The 24,353-nt window shown below is 37.5% G+C and overlaps 1 protein-coding gene and 1 long non-coding RNA gene across 2 annotated transcripts; both read right to left on the reverse strand.

Annotated features, from left to right (window-relative positions):
- Positions 1–5,886: 5,886 nt before the first annotated feature.
- LOC125473739 (L10-interacting MYB domain-containing protein-like) lies at positions 5,887–9,359 on the reverse strand. The gene is made up of 4 exons (XM_048576982.1): positions 9,243–9,359; positions 9,083–9,127; positions 6,585–6,926; positions 5,887–6,508 (listed from the first exon to the last, which is right to left on the reverse strand). The coding sequence occupies exons 3-4, from the start codon at positions 6,915–6,917 to the stop codon at positions 6,263–6,265; spliced, it is 579 nt and encodes a 192-aa protein (XP_048432939.1). The 5' UTR covers positions 6,918–6,926; positions 9,083–9,127; positions 9,243–9,359; the 3' UTR covers positions 5,887–6,262.
- Positions 9,360–21,852: 12,493 nt separating this feature from the next.
- LOC125473742 lies at positions 21,853–24,045 on the reverse strand. The gene is made up of 2 exons (XR_007255538.1): positions 23,489–24,045; positions 21,853–22,234 (listed from the first exon to the last, which is right to left on the reverse strand). It is a non-coding gene; the product is annotated as an uncharacterized LOC125473742 (long non-coding RNA).
- Between the last annotated feature and the right edge of the window lie 308 nt (positions 24,046–24,353).

The raw sequence follows: 24,353 nt of genomic DNA on the forward strand, positions 1-24,353 counted from the left end.
AGAGGATGAATCAGCACGTGTAGTTGTTGCGTTTACTGACGATTCACAAGATTGATGTTTCATTGTCACTCGTCTTAGCTGTTCTCCAGGAAGATGTGTTATCTTCTCTGGAAGTGTATCAACCGTTAAAGACGACTACTCGAGAGTAACGCTAGGTAAGCAATCAGGGAATAGATTCTAAGCAGTTGGTTCCAGATCAGAAGATTGATTCCAAGTGCTGGCTGATTTCTCTCTTTCTCCTTACCCTGCAGATAAGAAGAAGGACAAGGAAAGGACATGAAGAAAGCATGATATGAGATACTTTTGCTTTTGAAGAAGTATTGGCAATTTAATGGCGTCGCGCAGCAAGGCTTTGCTCTTTGGCGACGGCGCCAGTGAAGGGTTGTTGAGGCTTCTCGAGCTCTTTGATTAGAATAATGATGTCGAGCTTGGATTTGACTTAAACTCCTCTTTCTGGATTATGTGGTTCTGCAGGGGAAGACGTGGCGCTCCAACAATTTGTTCGAGCGCCTTGTACTGCATTCTTCTCTGCTTGTTTCTTTTTACATAGCCGAGGTGGTGCGCAACCCTTTGCTTTTAGATGGTCTTTCAGAGCATCACTTCTCAGCGATTCATCCATGCTTCGCAGCTTCAGTGTAAAGAGCCGACATTCCGTCACCTGTCCTGAAGTATGCGCTGAGGGAATTCGAGACTCACAGACAGTTGAAGACGAGCACTCGAGAGCAACGCTAGGTAAGCAACCAGGCAAAGGTTCTGGACAATCAGTTCCAGATTGGACGTTTGATTTCGGGTTCCGACTGATTGCTTTCTTTCTCTTTGTCTTGCAGGAAAATGCAAAGGCAAAGGAAAAGACAGGGAAAAAGCATGATATGAGATACCTTTGCTTTCGCCCTTGATGATATGAGATACTTTGGGTTTTGAAGAAGTAGCTGATGAATCAGCACATATATTTGTTGCACTTGTCTCCACATACTTCGATCTTCCGTTTCCTCCTGCCTCATCCGTACTCCAGGCATCTGGTATCTTTTTTGGGGTACATCAACAATTGAAGATGAGTACTTGAGAGCAGTGCTGGATAAGCAATCAGGGAAGGGGTTCCAGGCAGTCGGTTCCAAATGGGAAGCTTGATTCCAAGTGCCGACTGATCGCTCTCTTTCTCTTTGTCTTGCAGGGAAGAACAAGAACAAAGGAAAGGACGAGGAAAATGCATGCTATGAGATACTCTTGCTTTCGACCCTAATGATATGAGATACGTTTGCTCTCGAAGACTTGGTTGAATGGGTGTTCTCAAGGGAAGAAGAAAACTGAGCATATTGAGAGGTTTGGTTGCAGCTACATTCTCGACCAAGAAGAAGAGTCATGCGTTTTTGGATGTATGCCTTGCCATGAATGTTGACCTATATAGGGATTTTAATGGCAAGTAGTAGTGCGGGTGCGGCTTTGTCACCCACGTTTATCGGCAAAAGTGTGGTAGTTGGGATAATGACCTCCACTTGTTTTCAACTTTGTCAGAGATCTTTGACAAAGTTGCACGCGTTATCTGAAAAGCTGAGGTTGCGTCTGAAAAACGTTGACGAACTTTACGCAGGAAAATCTGGCTTTTAAGATTTGAAGAGTGGTGTCTCTTCGATTTTTTTTTTTTTTTTTGAATCGGTGGCCATCAATCACATCCAACATGCACACTTTGAAGATTGCCCGTTCGTGAAAATCGTCTCCGTGTATTTTGTTTTTTTTTTGAGATTTTACTCCATCCAACCCTTCTCTTTTAACATCTTTGAAAATGGCTAACCCATCTAACATTTGCTTAGATTTGAGTCTCAGCAGTCATACAGGTGCACCGCGTCAGGGTAACATATGGTGCCCGTCTTTCTTATCTTCCAATGGCCCTTTTACAGGTGAAGACTCCGTGATGAGGGATGCCACAACGGCTACGGTGGTAGCTAAGAATTGCCTCACTCCTAGAGATAATAGGCTGCTTTCAAGACGGTCCGATGAGTTGGCCATTCAAGAGTCCCTAGCTCTCAGTGTTCGGTGTGCAGGCTTTGTGTCCAACATGGGCCAACGCCTACTTGCTCGAACCCGTCAAGTTGAATCATTGACAGCGAAGGTGGAAATTCTTAGACAAGAGGTCAAACAGCTTAAGCGGGAGAATAGAGATTTGCACATGCTTGCAAATAATTATTTGACGAGCATGAAGAGAAAGCTTGATCAGCTACAAGAATCTGAAGGTCAGATTCAAAGTGACCATCAGAGGTTTGTGGCTTTCTTCCAAAGGCACCTTTTGCCTTCGTCATCTAGCGTTCAACCAAGTATTGAGGCTTCGACTAATTTATCTTCAATGCCTCCCGCTCTTGGGGTTTCGCCAAGTAGTGGGGCTTCACGTGAGCAACCTTTGTGAAGGCTCCATCTTTTTTTTTTTTTTTTTTTTCTTTCTTTCCCTTTTTTTTTTTTTTTTTTTTTTTTGCGCATTTGTAATTTCTCGAAGATATTAATAGACATGCTTTATTTCATTTAGCGTATTGTGTTAAGTACAAAAAAAACATATTAAGATGTGTTACTTCCTTCCCTTTCTCTTTTTTTTTTAAATGATACTTTTGCAAGCTGGTGCCGTGCACCATCCTTCCTCTATTTTCTTCTTTTCAATGGTTTTGTCGCCACCATCTCTTTTCTTTTTTCTTCTTGACTTGCTAACAGTAGCTTGCACCTTTTTTTTTTTTTTTTTTTTTTTTTTTTTGTGTGCGTGTACATTGTCCTGATGACGAGTATGGTAGATTGGCACTACTAGGTTCCTTGCTGCACCGCATGCAGACCTTTTATTTATTTATTTATTTGCAGTCATCTTATTACATTCTTCACTGCATGCGGATTTCTGTTTGCACAGTCATCTCATTACATTCTTCACTGCATGCAGATTGCTATTTGCACAGTCATTGCAACATTATTTGCATAGTTGTTGCACTTCATTCGCTTCTCTGGGTTCATGTGCACATATATATATATATATATGTATTTATAAGGGATCGAATCATCACTGCACAACCATTGCACAACCACTGCATTGCTTGCTTTCTTGCATCCCGACTGCCCTGTCCTGCAATCCTGCGCTGCCGATAACTGAGTATTCTTCCTTGCGTGCTATTTCCTTGAAGAAGTTGAGTCCAGATGTTAGAGCTCACCAGCCTGCTGCAATAGACTTGTCACTAACCCAAGTCCGGTCTTCTCAGCAAGCTGCTTCGGGAGATTATCAAGCCATAGAGACTTCTTTAGCTTCCGTCCAGGTACGTCTAGATACATTGATATGAGAGCAAGAACAACTGGGCATCGAAACATCAAAACTTGAAAGTGTTATCGGGGAGCAGGGAGCTACACTTTCTCAATGCCAAGAGGAGATTTCACGCCTAGAACAAGAGAAAGACATGGCTATGGAGTTACCCATCTTGTCTCTCACCGAGGTAGAGACTTTGAAGACTTTGGAAGGCTTGCTTGAAGATTGCCTTCGCAGTTTTAGGGACATAGTTTTCGAGTAGTGTCTTCTGCCTTCTCTTTTGTAATCAAACTTTTTCCTTCAAAGACATAAAGTGTTTGCATTCTTGAATTTGCTCTTTATTCTCCGAAGTGTTTGTGTTTTTGTTGATGATGTAACTATACTTGAAGTTTTGAAGTTTCAAGTTGCCTACGTACCATTGGTTGAGGAGCGATCAAGTCATGACGTAGTTCAAATGAGTGATGGTTTTTATTTTTATTTATTATTATTATTATTATTATTATTATTATTATTATTATTATTATTATTATTATTATTATTTATTTTAATGGTGATTTTGGTGATGATTTGGCCATGCACATTTTATGCTCTTGTGGGGCCAGGAGCATGGTGTGTTTGCTTTAGGGGTAGTAGCGCTTCAAAAATTTGCCGTTGATGGGGCCGATCTTCAAGCCGTCTTCTGCCATGATTAAGTAGGCGCCATTGGTGTAGACCTTTTGTATTATGTAAGGTCCATCCCACTTTGATGTGAACTTGCTTTTTGTCTTGTGAGTTGTGATGATGGGCCTACGTAACGCCAGCACGAGATCTCCGGCTTGGAAAGACCTTGGGCGGACTTTCTTGTTGAATGCCTTGGATAATCATGTTTGGTAGCATTCCAAGTGTTGTTGAGCTTCGAGCCTTCTTTCATCCAACACTTCCAACTCTTGAAGGCGCAACTTTGCATTTTCTTCATTAGTCAAGCCTTCTTGTATAGCCATCCTTAGTGAGGGGATTTGACTTTCGAGCGGTAGAACAGCTTCCACGCCATATACGAGAGAATAAGGCGTAGCTTGGGTGGGAGTCCTATATGTAGTCCTATATGCCCAAAGTGCTTCACTTATTCTTTCATGCCAGTCTCTCTTTGTTCGGCCGATTACCTTTTTCAGGAGGTTGCACAGCGTCTTGTTGAATGCTTCCGCGAGGCTGTTGGCCAGAGCATGATACGTGGAAGACTTGTGCTGCTTGAACTTGTATTTGTCGCAAAGCTCGTCCACGAGTTGGTTGGAGAACTGCTTTCCGTTCAGAATACCTCCGTATGTAGTTATGAAGAGCCATTGTAGCAATGACAATTTTCACTTGCTTATTGAACGGGTAATTAGGCATATCCCTTAAAATTGCCCATCTTTTCTTAAAGTTCGTTCAATGATGCTCCTAAGAGAAGAATGCATGTGGTTGAATACCTCTTTATGACCCGTTGGTTCAGCACCCCTACGAAAGTCCGGGAGATGATATCTTTCACCTTTATATGGTCCCAAATAACCTTTCATTTGTGAGTACCCCGCATCCACCAAGTAATATTTTCCTGACAATTGAAAATTTTGTTTTGTATTGTAATAATTATACAAAGCAAGTATGTAAAATGTTATAATAATACAAAGCAAGTATGAAGATTACCATTTGGAGGCTTAGAAAAGTTTAAATTTGGATTCCGTAGCACGGATAGAAAAACCCTTTTATCATGTGCAGTGACTTCCCATCCAGCACAAGCAAATGTGAATTGCATGTCAAAATTACATGCAGCCATAACATTTTGAGTCGGTATTCCTTTCCTACCAATGTATGGAACTTGATCCGGAGGTGGTATTGAAGCCTCAACATGTACTCCATCTATAGCACCAATACAATCCTAAAAATAATAACATAAAGAAAACCGTCAACCTACATTTCTAGTTTGCAAATAAGTTGGAAGACGAGTCAAATTTTACCTTAAAATAAGGCATGTGTCTTGTATCTCTCCTTATTTCTTGGGGAATGCCACGAAACTCCGAATCAATCGGTTTGATAATATCTATTGCCATCTTACATACGATATCCAACATAGCACCAAAATATCTACTAACAGTCTCACCAGAATGTTGAAATCTCTCTTGCGCTAATCTATTTTTCACACCATGTCCCAACATATGCAAGAACATTCCTAATATTTCAATTGCACTCATTCTCCTTGAACCTTTCAATCCATAATTAGTTTGCAAGTCATTGGATAATCTATAAAAGACATCTTTGTTCATCCTAAACATTCTATAGCGTCACACATGATGTCCTTGTAGTACTTCCATCAACCAAATATTACCTGTTTGGGAAGAATTCATACACGGAGTTTTGTGGACATATTTTAAATAATATGTTTCAACAGCTTTCGCTACAGCATATATAATTAGACCATCCTCCAAATCCTCAACATCATCATCATCATAGGTGTTCATATTGAATATACACCTATAACATAACACATAATTCAACATTCCACAAGTCATAATCCAACGATCACTAAGAAATCATAATCCGACATTCATGAATAATCCAACGTTTAATAAGAAATCATAATCCAACATTCAATAAACACAAAGTACAAGCAACATTCAATAAATACAAACTACACAGTCCTAATTCATAGTTTTAGCTCCTTATTGTTCTTTGTTGAACATATATTTCAACCAAGTTAGCTGCACTTCAGGATCTTTCATAGTGGCAAACATCTCTTGCTTCTCTGCACTACAAAATAAACATGTAGCAAACAACCATAACTCGCTAGGTGGCTCACAACCAAGCAATTTTGCAACAGACGCTATCACTTCCGCAATACTATTGCCTAAATGTAGCGGCCTCATCAATGAGTTTGCAGAACTCCTACTTTCATAAACTTCAACAAGACGGTCAATTTGACCACAAAGTTTTGCAGCGCCTCCAATTTTTTTTCCTTTCTTATCAACCTTCTTTTGCAATTCTCCTTGGTTAGCTGCTCTTTTTTTTTCCCTTCCTAGTAGCTTGCCTTAGATCCTGCATAGTCTCACTTTCTTCCTCATCATCTAAATCAATCTGTCCTATGGATTCCTCTCTTGTCTCTGGTGGTAGTACTCCAGATGAAGGTGCCCAGGCATGTTCACCGGTAGCAACTGTGTTCGAGAACATCCTATCTAAGTTTTCCTCCATCTCAGGACTAACGCCTTTTTTTCGCAATTTTCCATATTCTTTGTTTATCTACAAGTAAAGAAAGAATATAGTTAATACATATTGCATGATATCATAATACATATTAAAAGATAAATACACAAACCTGAATTTTATTATTCCACCACTCCTCAGAGGCATCAACGGTACCCTTGTTCGAATTCCACCCTAGGCCAGTTTCTTTACCAACTAGCTCTTTCCACAACTTCCACTCATTTTTAAGTGCATCCCACTTATTTTTCAGTTGCTTTCTTTCATAATCATGCCCTGTCTCTACCTTGAAGTTAGCTCTAATATTTGCATATCCTTCTTTGTCAAAGTGAGTGCCCGGACGATGTCCAGCCTCAACCTCCTTGATGCATACATCACAAAATATAGATATATTGTGGGCATTCCATGTAGCAGTAGGATTTGACGAAGATGCTCCCTTATTTGCCATCGATACCAACTAATGATTTGTATATATACATATATATATATATATATATTAAAACAAGAACAAATAATATTGTAATATAACCAAGCAAAAAAAAGGTAATAAACCTAACATAAGCAGAAGCAACTCGCAAGCAGAAAACAGGTATTAAACCTAACAGACACCACAGTAATAGGAACATATGATTGGGCAGACACCACAGTGAAGTTCTCTTATTTGTATATATACATATATAAAAGTAGAACTTATTATAATAGTATGACGGACACATCATCGGGCCAATATAAAACTTCTCTTGCTTCCTTACACTATTCTTTAAAATAAAATAATAAATTATTAAAATATTAGAAGTAAAATAAATTCATTAGCATACACACACACTGCAATTCAAATGACTTATTTAATTCTTGGGGTGGCGTGCTTGACTAGAAAAATCAATTATAAGGAAATTCAAACTCCATGACGACCGACACGTCGTAGAACTTGCAATTCTTATATATAATTATTCCTCTTATAAACGCACACCAAAAAAAGCGAGTCTATATACAGCTCTTCACTGACGATACTCATCTCTTATCTTTCCTTCTCTCTCTCTTTCTCCCCAGTTTCCTTCTCTCTACTCATCTCTTATGAGAGCTTTTTCTGGTTCTATATATTAAGCTGCCTTTCATTTGGTAAAACTCAGACGGTTTCACACAACTACTTGGTCAAGATTTAGGTCAAACTTGAGGGCTTGAGAGATTTTTGGAAGTGAACTATAGAGAGAGAGAGAGAGGAGGAAGAAGAAGAAGATTGGAGGGGGGAGGGAGGAGGTTCTAAATTTTCATATATTTGTTTATTTTTTTCTCTTGTTTTGTTGGAGTGAAGTGAACGTGAACGGTCACATGAAAATGAAGCCAAAAGAGTGAGTGAAAGGTGCAAATGACAAGCTTTTGCTTCAACTGGGGATCAGATTTTGACATTTTCTTTTACCTTTTTTTAATTTTAGGTAGGGATCCCACATGTAACAATTTGGGAAAAAAAAGTACGAGCCTATACAACTGTCCAGCTTAGCTAAAGTGCTCGTATTCCACAAGAAGAAAACCCAATCACTAGTTCTCAAATTTTCTTTTTCCTCTCTCTTCTCTCCGCAACTATTTCTAGAAGCCAACTTAAGTATATATATATATGAAACTAGAAAGCCAGAACAAGGTTAAAGAGAGAAGGCCAGTTAGCAGCATGTTTTCTATGGAACTGCAAATCCATGCATATCTATTTTACGGGATAACAAACAAGCCAATTAAACGATTAAGTTTGGGTTCGCCGAAAATTAAAAAAATTGTTTGACTTTTGGACCTTTAACTAACATGTAATATAATTGGTTAGACTTGCAAAAGAAAATATGATCATTGCACTTTCAAATTATTTCAAAAAGCTTTTGTGATCTAACCGAAAATGCAGTAGCCAAATTTCTGCATACCAAGAGAAAACACAGGCTAGTATACAAGCTTAGTCAGACGCTAAAAATAAAAAGTTTTACCCTACAAATTACAAGCTTTGCAGAGGAAGCCATAGCAACATCTGATTAATAAAATGATGTATTCCTGACTTAACAAATGCTATGAGAAACCATATCATCATATCCAAATTCTGACGTCCTCGTAAGTAAGAGTTTATGTAGCTACGCAATTGAAGTCTCTTCTTCTCATCTATAATTTTCTCTTAACAATTTTATCTCTGCACCATGTACATTTCAAAATGATGTGTGTGTTTGTGATTGTGTGCTTTTGTCATAGTCTGGTTCTATTAACAGTTAACACCCACTTGGAATGTAGGGGCTGTTTGCCCTCTTTGCTATAACATGTGGTTTATAAGGCTCTTCCCCAAGATTTAAGTTTGTCTGGTGTTTCCGTGAAGAAAAACTAGTCACATCAATCTAACGCAAAGTTACAACTAACAAACAAAGTTAAAACTCCAACAAACAAAGCAACACCATCGTTGCCAATCAAACCCTAAGAACTGAAATTGCTTCATGGATCTCATGATAATAACCTTAATTCAAACCCCAAAACTGAAATTTACAGAATTAATTCAAACTCCAAAATTGAAAATTAGAACATAACCCCAAAACTGAAAATTAGAACATTAATTCAAACACCAAACCCTGTTTCAGAAAGAGTTATGTTTACCTAATCAATGAGATTGAGCTCGTTTGTTGGTTGCCACACAAAACCCTGTTTCAAAAAACCCCAAAACATGGGTTCATCATTAGAGAGCAGCCAAACCCTAACGTAAAAATTAAATTAATTAATTATAGCAAAAATTGAAAGCAAGTCGAGTAGCTAGTACCTGGAAGGCGACGGTGGTGTGGCGTTGAGAGTGACGGAGAGAAACAAAAAGGAGAAGGAGGAAGAGGTGCAGCGGCGAGAGGGAAGAGGGGCGTAGGAGTTTTTTGCAAGAGAGAAAGAGAGAGTGCAGAGTGTAGGATTGAGAGAATGAGAAAGGAGAAAGGAAGGGGCAGTTTTGGTAAATTGAAAAAAGTCATTAATTGGGTACTGTAGCTCTGTGTTTTGGAAAAATAAGCGGCTTCTTGGAAGCTGCAAAATGCTGCTTCTTGGAAGCTGCAGAATGCAGCTTCCACTTTTTGGCTTTTTTTCATGTGAAACTTTGAAATAAAGCTGTTTTGGGATGTTTACCAAACACCAAAATCCTTACCAGCTTTTTTTCATCCTAGCTTTTTTTTTAACACCTCAATCCTAAACTGCACCTTAGTCTCTTCATCTGGGTACTCGACTCCGTAATCTTGACTTTATTTTCATTATATTGACACAGTTCGTCATCATATATCTTTTTAGAAAAAACTAAAAGTTAGACGATTCTAATCACTGAAATAGAATGAACAGTAAACATTTTCCATAAATAAATATTTCAATATGTATCAAAAAGAAATTAAAAGAGAAATAATCAATTTTTCCAATTCTTAGAACACCATCATAAGCCTAATTGGCAGAAATCAAAGTAATTACTGCGACAACTCATCCCTAATTTTAAGTTTTACAAATTTTAAAGTAATGATTTTTCGAAAATGCCCTTAGAGGCGAAGATGTTTGACTTTCGTTGACCGTTCGAAGTCACAATTAATCTCTCGGAATAGATCTTGAAGCCGCGAAAGCTGTTTGTGAGTCCGGGTTTAACGGTACAGTTACGGACATTTGAAGTCGTTTTACTAAGCTATGAATTTTAGATTGGTTAAAAGTCCCACCATGTGGGAATTGTAAGCAATCAAGGTTGAGGACCGGCCCAATCATAGATTAGGGGGGAAAGGAGGGACCAATCAGGAAGGGTGAGAAAGAACCACCCTTTCCCGTCGACCCGTCCATGCTCCGCAACCCGGTTTCGAACTGGTGTGAATTCCGGCCAATCTCATCCATTTTTCAGGTGAAACTCAACCATCCATCACCTGCAATCTCTTCTACAACCTCCCCTCTACCATCTCCACCGAAATTCAAAGGGTTTTAGGTCCCAAAACCGTGTAGAACCTAGCCGAAGCACCGGAGCTGGTCGACAGTGATTCCTTCCATCCGGCGAGTTCTACCACCCACAACTACCCTTAATCAACTTCCCTGGGACCCAGGAACAAGGCCCAACTAGTGGTAGAGACGTTGGAACACCGAGGAAGGAGAATCAAAGTTCACCCATTTTAGGGTTCCGGTGGGTTTGAAACTTGCTCTACTCTTTGAGATCTTCATTTCTATAAAATTTGAGAATTTTTGGAGATAGTTGAATTTTCAAGCAAATCAAGGCGGCCGACCGCCGTGTGCAGCGGCGAGTAAGCCGAGTCATCCCCTGACCTTCCTAAACTAAGTTTGACACACCAATTCCATAGGTGAAGTCCGATTGATGAAATCTCATCGTTTGAACATAGTTTTGATAAAGACCGCTACTTGAACATTCTGTGAAATTGACGATCCAACTGTTGGATCGTCACCAAACCTTGATGCATTATAGTACATAATATTTGAGGATATTAGAAACTTATGGATTGAGAATCTGACATACGGATCTTCCCAAATTTGATTTGTAAGTTCGTAAAATAAAACGTTGACCGCCACTTGAATTTTGCAATTGGCGGAGATCCAACCGTTGGATCATAATGAAACTTTAGTATGATGTTCTAAAAGCATAATGTGGATCTTTAGAAGTTACGGATCGAAAATCCTAGATGCGTATCTTCCAAATTAAGTTATGTAGGGTTGTGGACCCTACCGTTGATCTTTGACTGACAATTGATTTTTGGTCAATGGGTCCAAATCATTCTAGAATGTCCTTGGGGATATATTTTATGTAAGTTACGTGTTCTATCGATAATAATTATGAGATGTGACTGAATATTTATTCTAGGCAATGATCGTTCGTGACGCCTCGATATTCGTGCTAGGGAGTTGTTGTGCGGACCTCAGGTGAGTGGGTCTTTTCAATTTTATAGTATATATATGATTGATAGTTCCACAAATGCTTTTAAATTGATTTATGCATTTTATGCCATCTTAATATATATTTTAAAATACTATGATATGGTTGAGTTTTAAATTGCATCATGCCATATCCATATGCAAATTACCTGCATATAATTGTTGTGAATGCTTGGAAGTGCTAAGGTGAATGCGGGATGCATAGGTAAGTTTAGGTGAGTTTATGGTGTTATTTGAAATGATTGACTTATGGCTTGACTATATTTATGTTTTATCAACTTCTTCGGATGACGATTAAAAACCACTATCCTCTACTTTGAATTGATGGTCTAATCGACCAACCTTTGTAAATTGAGTTTCCTTGTGTAGTTGACGAATTCATAATAGTCTTGTAGACGACTATCTCATCTATTCTAGTAACGAGATTAAATTCTCCAATTATCAACAGTCGGCTTCAAATCAAAATTTTCAAATATTACCTTTGTGTAAATTGGTACTTCTCCTGAGAGATGTGATTTCGTAAATGACATTCTTTTCTTTTTTTCCAAAAAGGTAGTAGTGGAAGAAAGTTGGAATTCTCACAAAGTGTTATGAAATTCAAGACAAACTTTGGCCTTGTCGACCAAGGAAAATTAGTTTGGTATGGGATGTTAATTATGAATAAAGTTTTAGACAAATGAACTGTTGTCTCACCTTACCTTTTCTTTACACCTTTCGATGACATCGATCATTTGGAAACCCATGATGACGTGCTCTCTGGATGTTTCGGCTGTGTTGAGTTAGCATGATGAAGAATCGCTCATACTTTCCAACAGTTAAAACTGTTCGAAATGAACCATCCTATTCGTGACTGGAGTCAAGTGGTATTATATTCATTTAAAATATCGGATGACGCTTCTATGTGAGAACGTGTCTAGAACCTTTACCAACCTTAGATTTCTTAAACATCTTCATTTGAGTTAAGCCAAAATTTCTGATAGTGATGATGGAAGAACTACATCAACTTCTACGATTGCATTATCGTGTATTATTTCAATTGTGCAAATGTAATCACTATTTAATGCAGCAAAAGATATATGTATAGTTGAACACTTTCAACCTGTCCTATCCCGCCTCAATTGGAGTTCACAGGTATTGTTTTGATGTTACTTGCGAGATATCAAGAAATGGTTTGAATAGTCATAATCATTTCTTGTATATGAAGGGAGTTGGGAAATATCATCATACACTTTCGGTACGAGGTATCTTGTACATGTGGAGATGATGATGATGTTTCGATGTCTATAAATCAACTTGACAAGATAACCCATTTTCTTTTCATTGGTCCAAAGGGACTACATTTTTGACCACTTGGTAAAATTCCTCATTCACGAGAGTATCAGATTTCTCGAGCGTTTAGACTAGTGTCTGTTCTAATGGGGATTTCATATTCATCTCTTTGTGTTGAAAGGTATTCTAGTCAATTTTGGGTTCCATGTCTACCTTACTACACTTTGTATTATTTTTGAAACAGGCAAACCGTTTAGAGGAGTTGCTAGGACATTGACATTTAGTTGTGAACATTAATTTCTCAATCACCCAACAAATACTCTGCTAAATGAATCTTAATCGTTGGTGATTGAATGTTTCAGAAGCTACCGTTGTAGCGAGATGTCATACATTAATTTCAATTTCCTGGTATTCTAGATTTGTTGGACTTGTTTGACTTTCAAATTCTTGATTGTTTTTATTGGTGTGGTTTTACTAAACTCGAGGGAAAATTCAATATAAATCTGCTCACTATGGTGTTATGAACTGCATTGTTGGGTTATGTGGTGTGTATGTTGCTACTATATCTCACCGTGACACATGTTTCATTTCCAAGTCTTGGGAAGCCTTCTTGAAGGCTGTATGCATTAAGCTCACGTATCACATTTCATCCTCAGACTAATGGTTAGTCTGAATGAACTATCCGGATATTGAAGGACATATTGCTTTTGAATATTTTACAGTTTAGCCAACCATGGTAGGCAGTTACCTTGGTTAGATTTATGTGTAACTGCGGTTACATTTCTGCTTTGGCTATGGTATTGTTTGAGCCTTGGTATAGAGATTTTACGCACGGAACATGTTTGACAAATGAGTATTGCGAACAGGTATTTGAATGATCGAGATTATGATATAGAAAAATTATGATTATTGTTAATGTTACTCGTGAAGGTAGTGTGTGAGCATGATTGAGACTTGGATTAGATGATGTAGGTGTATGTATATTTCCCAATGAGGGGCAAGATGATAATATTGCATTCTTGGGAATTTGTTACTTGCTTATCGAGACAACAGTAAGTTGTCGGTATTGCGAGCTGCAGACGGTAATATCAATAACTTGTTCGTTGGGTTTGTTAAGCAAGTAGACAAGTAGGTCATTCTACGTTAGCATTTGTATTTACTTATTTAATTAGTTATTCATTGTATGGGCTCGACCCAAAGATACTACATGCTTATCTTCGGAGTACGTAACACAGCGAGTGCATAAGTGAAAAATAGTCTATGTTCAGTTTTAATTTCAGTACAATAACTTTATGCTGTTATATGTGTATTTTGACAAGATGTTATTATACATATATAAATATTTTTGATTGTATGTTTTATAAAAGTAGTATATAAATCACTACTTTTGTATTACAAATGATTTTAAATTTCAGGGACGAAATTTTTTTTAAGATGGGTAGATTGTGACAACTCATCCCTAATTTTAAGTTTATAAATTTTAAAATAGTGATTTTATGAAAATGCCCTTAGAGACGAAGATGTTTGACTTTCGTTGACCATTTGAAGTCACAATTAATGTCTTCGAATAGATCTCGAAGCTGCGAAAACCATTTGCAAGTCCGGGTTTTAACGGTATAGTTACGGACATTTGAAGTCGTTTTACTAAGCTATGAATTTTAGATTGATTAAAACTCCCACCATGTGGGAATTGTAACCAATCAAGGTTGAGGACCGGCCCAATCATATTATTTTTAGGACCAACTAGAGATTAAGGGGAGGGGGAAGGAGGGACCAATCAGGAAGGGTAAGAAAGAACCACCATTTCCCGTCGACTCGTCCATGCTCTGCAACCCGGTTTCAAACTGGTGTGAATTCCGGCCACCCAGTTTCGAACTGGTGTGAATTCCGGCCAATCTCATCCATTTTTTAGGTAAAACTCAACCATCCATCACCTGCAATCTCTTTTACAACCTCCCCTCTACCATTTCCACCCAAATTCAAAGGGTTATAAGTCAAAACTGTGTAGAACCTCATCGGAGCATCAGAGGTGCTCGACGGTGATTCCTTCCATCCGGCGAATTCTACCACCCACAACTACCCTTAATCAACTTCCTTTGGACCGGGCAACAAGACCCAACTAGTGGTAGAGACATTGGAACACGTAGGAAGGAGAATCGAAATTCACCTATTTTAGGGTTCCGGTGGGTTTGAGTGAAATTGGAGCATTTCCCGACCAAATTGGACTTCGTCATAGGTATAAAACTTGCTCTACTATTTGAGATCTTCATTTCTATAAAATTTGAGAATTTTTGGAGATAGTTGAATTTCTAGGCGAATCGAGGCGACGGTGCTTGAGCCAAGTCATCCTCCGACCTTCCTAAGCTAAGTTTGACACACCAATTCCATAGGTGAAGTCTAATTGATGAAATCTCATCGTTTGAACATAGTTTTGATAAAGACCGCTACTTGAACATTATGCGAAATTGACGATCCGACAGTTAGATCGTCACCAAACCTTAATACATTATAGTACGTAATATTTAAGGTTATTAGAAACTTACGGTTTGGGAATCTGACGTATGGATCTTCCCGAATTGGATTTGTAAGTTCGTAAAATAAAACATTGACCGCCACTTGAATTTTGCAATTGGCGGAGATCCAACCATTGGATCATAATGAAACTTTAGTATGATGATCTAAAAGCATAATGTGGATCTTTAGAAGTTATGGATCGGAAATCCTAGATGCGGATCTTCCAGATTGAATTACGTAGGGTTGTGGACCCTACCGTTGATTTTTGACCGACAAATGATTTTTGGTGAATGGATCTCAAATCATTCTAGAATATCCTTGGGGATGTGTTTCATGTATGTTACGTGTTCTATCAATAATAATTATGAGACGTGACTGAATATTTGTTCTAGGCAACGATCGTTCATGATGCCTCAATATTCGTGTTAGGGAGTTGTTGTGCGGACCTCAGGTGAGTGGGTCTTTTCATTTTTATAGTATATATATGATTGATAGTTCCACAAATGATTTTAAATTGATTTATGCATTTTATGCCATGTTAATATATATTTTAAAGTAGTATGATATGGTTGAGTTTTAGATTGCATCATGCCATATCTATATGTATATTACCTGAATATAGTTGTTGTTAATGCTTGGAAGTGCTAAGGCGAACGTGGGACGCGCAGATAAGTTCGGGTGAGTTTATGGTGTTATTTGAAATGATTGGGTTATGGCTAGACTATATTTATGTTTTATGCAACTCCGACACTGTCGTACAGGTTGCAATAATAAGCAACTCCGATATTGTTGTACAAGGCAAAATTTCCCTTACTAACTTACCATTTTGACCGTCAAATTTTAACCCTTGATGGGGCAGCCTCTTCATTTTCACTCCCTAAGGGCTGGGCTTATATCAAGAAATTAACTAAGTCCACCACATACTCAACTTTAGAATAGATAATGCTTAGAAAGCTAAAGACACAAAAGGCAAAAAAGAAGAACCATAAAAAAGATTCAAATTATAAGTTGCTGGAGTCAGAGAGAAGTAAGGAGGAAGTACTCCCATCCCATCTCATGAACTGAATAATATGCAATCTCCATATCTTGACTTGAAAACCAAGTGGAATTGATTCTTTTTAATGAGTGCTCATTGGAGGCACATGTGAGTTTGTGAGCACATTGTCTTATCTTTTTTCTTCAAACAATGTGGATCTTGATTGAATTACAAGGAACTGGAATGCTAAGGTGGTAGTGTGTCAAAATTATCAGGCATAGTGATGCGGTAAAGTTCACCTTGGCATTCCCGTTAAATCAAAAGCTATGAAGTTTGAGGGTTTAGGTTGCTAGAACAAGCAGCTTACTTGATTTGCACCGAACCAAACCTAGCAGCCAATCCTTATTTATTGACCATCGTATCGCTGTTGAACAACAAATTTGCTTCAGTACAAGATGTACAAGAAGTTGTTTGATATAGGATAGCATAACCAACTAATTGGCTAGGTACCAACACATATATGGAGGGATTGACAGCTTTTCACGTTGTACTTTTAACATTTAGCATTGTAGAGAAACGAGATTAGGTAAGCTTCAAGGGATTAGGTTTTAAAGGAAACATTTATTTCAAGCAAATTTTAAGCTGACATGCATCTTTCCTGTATGTCCTTCCCTGACCGTAAACCCAGATATAATAGCAAATGTATTGAGCTTGGTCATGAATGTGGAAATGAGTGATTCATGTTTCAACTTAATGGTTCCTGAATGTGTAATTATTTCTGGTGCATTTCAATATCCTCATGTGCATTGGTTCCTGATTTTTTTCAACATTTTTTGTGGGTTGTTGGCTTTTCTGTTTAGAGATTCTGGGCTTAAGAATCTGTGGCTTGGGTTTTGTAAATTGGATTTCTTTTTGCTTGCAGTAAATTAGTAAAATCTGCCATTTTTTTCTTGCTATATGTTCCAAGAACTTTGAAATTACTTGGGAGGTTTCTAGAAATTCTTTAGCTCTTGGGGTAAATTGGAGTGTATATATTAATCAAACTACAACCATATCCAATCATCCCAACAAAATGTTAACCAACAAGCATTTTACTCCACCCATTAAGCATTGTTATAGGTACGAGAAAATCAGAATAAAACTCTTTGAAGGCTCTAATAAATTTCACAAATACAGTAATAAGATAATACAGTTTCCATACGGTTTTTAAATGTCGATCTTCCACCTCCACCTTCTCCCCCCTTTTCTTAATGGATCACTAATCCCACATTCTACAGAACATATACGTATACATACGTATACATATATATATATATATATATGTATTGTACATATTTGCTTTTGAGGTTTGAGGAAATCTCTCCGGCATTGAATTTAAGGAATTTTATCGATTTGTGTGGGTAGAATATGACTTATTTTCCATTCGTTTTTGTTGCTAAGAACACATCAGACACAGAAGAAATTAAAATACCGATTGGTCATTACTTAAGCATGTGCAAAATCATTCCAACTTTCATGGTTATTGGTCATTGGATTACCTGTGCATTACACTGTTAAAAGCAAAGTTAATTGAGTGTCCTCACTCATTCAATATGTTGTCAAAAGTGCAATTTCAGAAATTTCGTACAGTGGACAATAATGTTGGTGTGAATCCTATCAAGGGTTTTATCATGTTATAGTTACAAATCCTTGAGTGATTTAGTAGACTACACATATGACTTGAGGTTTTACATGATCTGAATGCATACATATGATTTTGTTATGCTTTCTAATTTTTCGAATAGAAACTTTTATTCTCTCTAATTTTTTGCTATGTGATGTATCCTTGCAGGTGAACAACATATGTGCCTTTCAGAAACTGAGGGCCTCATCTCAATGATGCACTTAGAATATTCCATCAGATGGGTGTGTTATATAAATGTACACCAAACTCATTTTCCTACGATTATCTCGTGCATAATTCTTCAAGCCTCAAAACTTTCACAATCAGTTTGGATTGGCTGATGAGAAAATGGACTCAAGTTTGAATATTTAGCTCAATTTAACATGTAGTTTAGTGGGAAAAATAAAAATAGATTTTTGCTTATAACATTATTTCTCTTATTTTAGCTAAGAAATTTGGAGTAAATGAGTTTGTCAATCTGAAATACAATGACAAACCTGTACACAAGATGAAAAAATCATGTTATTTTTAGTAGATGTTGCCTCTATACATTAACATAGAGGGTCCAGTTTTATACAACCTTCTAATTTATTAATTTGATCTTTGAAATCAATAGGTTATTGCTGAGATAACCACGGTTGAATTGACAGGAGGATTTGTGCATAGGCAATCCTCTAAATCAGATTCAGATATATGCCTTAAATACGCCATCCTTTAAGACTTTATCACTAATAGATTGTCTTGCAGCACCTCCATTTCTTCTTATGCTATAAGAAATTAGGATTCAATTTTGAATCTCTGTGCAGGTGTATTTTTGCCACATCACCAACAACTACTATTACACCTTAGGGACAATTAAACAACCACATTCTCAAATCCATATTAAAAAATCATGTAATTGTACATAGTTAGGTTTGATGGTGCATATGCTATTAATGTAAATTCAATAGAATATAGATGAAACAGAAATATTTATTTCACCTTATGGATTCAGTTCTTATGAGTGATATCTAAATAATTTTTAAATTGTGGGCTATGATTTCAAAACTCACAACGGAGCGCAGACATTTTTGCTAGTATCTTACTATTTGTCAACAAATTAACAAAAGAAAAATAGAGTTGGATCTTCAAGTTTCTTCGTTTGAAGAGCCAAGAGTATGAAACTATTTCTCAAAAAAAAAAAAAAAAAAAAAAAAAGGTTACAGGCCAACCCAAGAGAAGGCAGAATAACCCAAGCACACTTAGAGAAAGCTAAAATACAAAAGCCCATCCCAATAAACAAACAAATAGAAAATAAAACTCTAATCTCAATCATACAAAGAAGAGCAGCTCCCGCTATAGCAGCCACTAACCTAGCAACACTAGATAAAACGACCGAGTAGTCAATTCGAACAAGACATCGTAGCACAAAAGTTACAAATCCGCAACCATGAGCACACCAGAGCCAGATTTTGTCACCGAAAACACTGAACTTAGAGATAAATGAGGCCAAGTTCCCTTCACCAAACCTTGCAATTATATACAAACAAGTAACATATGGATAAAATGTGAGGCTTTAACAGAAGTTGCAGAACACTTGGTCACGAGGGGAATCCGGTAAACTGGTTGGGGGGGAGGGGAAGTGAATAGATAATGAGGAAGGAAGGTAGATGGAAAAGGTGGGAGGAGATGGAGGTTTGGGTTTGAATAGGCATGGCCAGAGGAGAGGGCGGGTGGGAAACAAAAGAACATAAGGAAGACAACCGAGGAAGGGGCATGGAGCCCAAATCTGAGACAAGCTTAGGGAAAATTTAAGACAAAGCTCAAGGACGACTGATCAAAAACTCAGAAGGAAACTAAGAAAAGAGAGGAAAGGAAGAAACGAAGAGGAGGAGGAGAAAAAAGGGTTGCCACTGACACCCAAGCCAAAGGCTAAGGCTAGCGGCGAATGTGTTTCAGCAAAGAAAGAGGTTTTTCTAAAGAGAGAAAGTTAGAGAGATTTTTCCGTGTAACGTAACCGTTGGTATGTTGTGGAAACCTAACCCAACTCAACCCATCTAATCCACAACTCAAAAGGTTAACCAGGAGTAGACAAAGCCATGTTCTTAATTGAGGTTCAGAGTATGGAGTATGATTCTCTCCCCTATTTTTTTCCCCTCCCTTTCCCTCCCCACCTATTTGAACAGTCACGGTTAAACCACGTCAATATCTTATATTAATTTTTTTTTTTTATAGAAAGAGAAAGACAAAATAGAGAATGTGAAGGAAATGATGGAAGGGAATGGAAAGAAGAGATAAGAGAATCCTAGTCCTCAGAGTAATTGATATACACGACAACATGTCACATCATATTATTGTCCCTTAAGAGATTCTTATTTAAATGGCTTCACAATTGGTTCACCTTTCATCTCGAATCTTTTGCCAACAATGCAGGTGTTTTAGAATTTATATTAAAGGGTAATACAGGGGAAACTAAATTTATACACTAAATTTTGTAGACTAAGGGCTGGTTTGGTATTGCTGTGCTTTGAAAAAAAGCTACTTCTGCTGTACTGTAAGAATAAGCAGCTATGAAATAAAATAGCATAGTGTTTGGTAAACTTTTTTGTAAAAGTGCTTTTGAAAAAAAAAAAAACAGTATTATAGTGTTTGGTAAACTTTTATGTAAAACAAATGTGAAAAAAGCCGGTTTTTCAAAGTTGGGTTTTGCAGCTTTGGCTTTTCTTCACTCAAAATTGTGAACAAAAGCTAAAGCTGAATGTTTACCAAACACAAAAATAGCTCCCAGTTTTTTTTGATACCATCTTTTTTCAGAATCACCTCAGTACCAAACTAGGCGTAAATGACATGGAAATCAATGATTGGATTATTACTTAAGTATTGATTACTGTACTTATTTTTTATTGGTGATGCATCATTAAATTTACAAATTTAGGATACAAATTTAGCCTACCTAGTATTACTCTATATTTAATAATGCATTAAGTGGCATCTTGAAATATACATGTAATGTCAATTGTCAATACAAAATATGAATTGTTTGGGTTTGGGATTCAAAATGAGGGTTCTTGTTTTTTGGGTTAAAAGCCTGAAAGGTAACAAATGTGACTTAATTTAAGAGAATCTTCCTAGTCAATTATTTTCCAAACAAATTCACTTCTTTATAAGGAGGAATATAAATAGAATTACACAAGGGGCTATACAAGTTAAGGAAATCATGTTACTTAGTACTACGGTTTAGTATTATTCATCTTCACTTGTAAGTAAGCATTTTTAGGTTTGATTTTGGCAAAAGGTGAACTCGAACTAAATTATTATGGCTAACTCATTGTGAGGTTTAGCCGACTCGTCTATTATTTAGTGTAAATAATATCGAAGGTATTAAAAAATAATGAAAATTCTAATCTACAATAATTAAATTAATCCCAATTTAGTTGGGCTGACGTGAAAAACTAGTTTCTTTAATTACTCTGTATTCTTGTGCAGTAACTGACTTCTCCCATGCAATATTCTCTCGCAATAGCTATCTTCTCACGTGGATAGCATGTGACTTTAGTCTAGTTATTCAGATAGCAAAATTGTAACTCGATCTATTAATTTGAAGGCATAGTCATCCTAACTCGGAACCATATCACTCCCATATTTGATGAAATAGGATGAATTGAGAGAGTATTTTATAATTACGTAATTATCTTGAATTTGTTAACTATTTTTTTATTTTCCAATACGCTGGAAGGGACAATATTTAAATCTCTTACATTCACACAGATAGGTACCATGTGATCAATTTCTTTGAGTTCATTGCTAATGTGTTAAATGTCCCAATTCCAAACATGCTTTTACTCCCTCCTTTTCGGCCCGAACCAAGAAATCCCTCAGATATGTATGATGCAAAATGGATCTTGGTCTCAGGATGATCACTTCTCTATTAGGAATCACCTATGGCGTTGGCATATACAGCCAAACTTAAAACTGATTACATTAAGGAGTGAGTCATGAGTGTGCCTTAAGAATGTTTAACATCTCTTTGGTTTCAACAGCATTGCAGAAATCAACTTCTTTGATCAATAATTATACAACTAGAAATACAAAGGCATCAATTTTTTTTCCTTTTCATAAATATAGGATGGAATGGAAGCCCACTGAAACTACATAATTCTGTTAAATAATCCAACCAAGTCCACAAACTTCTACAAATTCACACAAAAAACTGAAAAATATAAATAATCAGGACATGGGAACCCTGAAAATTTATTAGAAGTCCACAAACTTTTAACATTTCATTTTTTTGAGTCCTGCAAGTCTTTCTCCTCGGCCTCCATCTCCCAGTCTTCAGTTATTGTCTCCAATACAGGACATGTTGAAGTCTTGTTGTGAGATATCAAAAGGGCAGGTGCAACCTCAGTCCAAGAACACAACAATCTCATCCGCATCTGCTTCGCCATTGGATCAGCTGCTTAATTTCAAGCTGAAAGATGGAGAAGTGGCCTTCTAATTAAGTGCTTTTCGGTAAAGAGATAAAGAGAAAATGGGGTTGTAGCTAGTAGCGTGTTGAGGGCGTGAGATTTTGGGTTGAAGGGAAAGCAGATGAAGGTGGCTTTTTATAGGAGTTGAAATTAATCATAATAATGTTGGCGACAAAAATGAGTGAAGGGAAATTACACCAGAAGTTGCAAACTAAAGTAGGTCTTACAGTCTCACCGACTAATTATAAGGCATGTGAGGGACATGGAAAATGTGGATAAACAATTCTAATTTAACATGTTTTATGAGTCACAACTATAAAATTTCTACCTTGAATCTTAATGGCCAATCTATGTGGTGTCCACTCTCCACCAAATTGCTTTAATTCATACGTACAACAAAAGCCTGTTCCTATTTATGTGTGCGTTATTGTACTAAAAATCTAAGGGTAAATGACAAAAAAAATACCTCAATTATGGATTGAACGAAATTTTCATACCTTATCTTTTAAAAATGACAATGTCATACCTAATCTTACGAATTTGGTCCAATATCAGACCTCTGTCAGTTTTTCTGTTAATTTATGTGTTAAGTGCTGACATGGCTAGAGATGGGACCCACTCACTAATCCAACTGGATTAAAAATTAATTAAATATTAAAAAATTTAAAATAAAATTATTTTTTATATAAAATTGTTGGATCCACCTCTACAAATCCCTCTCCACCCGTCCCCCCCCAACCTACCTTCACCACCCTCTCTCTGTCCTCTCTCTCTCTCTCTCACACCTCTCTCTTCTTTCTCCCTGCAACCTGCATCCCCAAAACGCAGAAACCCTTCCCACCCGCCCCCCCAACCTTCATCCACCACCCACCCTCTCTCTCTCTCTCTCTCTCTTGCTCGCCTCTCTCTCCTCTCTCTTTCTCTGGGCAACATGCATCCCCAATCCCTTAGTAAATATCCATTTCACATTTGGCACCACAAAGTTCCTTACTACAAATTTATAATCTTACGACATGAATACTAATTCAAGCGGTATTAGGTTAGACATTTTCCAATTCCTTCAAATTCCTTAGAAATTCAGTGTACGGTACACACTTTTCTCTATATATACACACAGCAAGGCTAGCAAAGAACTAGGTGATTGACACCCAAAAACCACACAAACCCTAACCCCAAAATCAACCACAACTGAAGCAAGGTCAAAATGGAATAACAAATAAGGAGCTGGAGATTGGGAAGAAAGAGTGAGGGAGTACCCTACGGGGCATACGCTCGATGGAACGTATCTAGTTTTTTAGGGTGAAGGACTTAGGCTTCGTTTCTGGGCCCAAGGTCGACTTGGACCGACGTCCTGGGTTCACTCGCCGCTTACTGTAGCCACCGTGAGCCATGGCATTACCTTTCCAAATAATCTCAAAGATTAGAGAGAGAAATGGAGTGTCTCTGATTTGGGGCTAGGGATTAGAGAGAGAGAGAGAATGAATGTCTCTAATTTTGGGGGTGGGTTCGAGTGAGGAGACGGGGGGTGGGGAGATAAGGTGTGTCTAATTTGGGAGTAGACTCTGGTGGGGAGAAGGGAGTGGGGAAGACAAACTGGGTTTATTTTATTTATTTATTATTTTTTTTTTTTGGGTGTACATGAACAGGGACCAGCTCGAGGAGCTACGCGTGAAGCCATCGTCGGCCTCCTTAGCATCGAAGAAGGTGATTGGTAGGTGAGGGCGGCGGTTTTGGTAGTAAAGGAAGGTTGGGGGAGACGGGTGGGAAAGGTTTCTGGGTTTTGGGATTTTGGGGATGCAAGTGCCTAGAGAGAGCAAAGAGAGACAAGAGAGAGGCGAGAAAAAGAGAGGGTGGATCCCACAATTTTATATAAAATAAATATTTTAAGTTTTAATTTTTTAATATTTAATTATTAAAAATATATTTAATTAATTTTTAATCCAGTTAGATTAGTGAATGGGTCATGTCTCTAGCTACGGCAGCACTTAACAGAAAAACTGACGGAGATCTGACATTGGACCAAATTCGTAAGATTAGGTATGACATTGTCATTTTAAAAAGATGAAGTATAAAAGTGTCGTTCAACCCATAGTTAAGGTAGTTTTTTGTAATTTACCCAAA

The sequence above is a fragment of a genome, unplaced genomic scaffold (assembly GCF_019419815.1).
Source record: "Pyrus x bretschneideri cultivar Hongxiangsu unplaced genomic scaffold, Pyrus_bretschneideri_v1 Contig94, whole genome shotgun sequence".
NCBI lineage: Eukaryota > Viridiplantae > Streptophyta > Magnoliopsida > Rosales > Rosaceae > Pyrus > Pyrus x bretschneideri.

Bases quoted from the DNA above. Each gene is read 5' to 3' on its own strand.
- LOC125473739 (XM_048576982.1), bottom strand. From the start codon at position 6,917: ATGGCAAATAAGGGAGCATCTTCGTCAAATCCTACTGCTACATGGAAT. The intron at 6,509-6,584 runs GTTTGTGTATTT...CTTTACTTGTAG, and splicing joins GGTGGAATAATAAAATTCAG to ATAAACAAAGAATATGGAAA.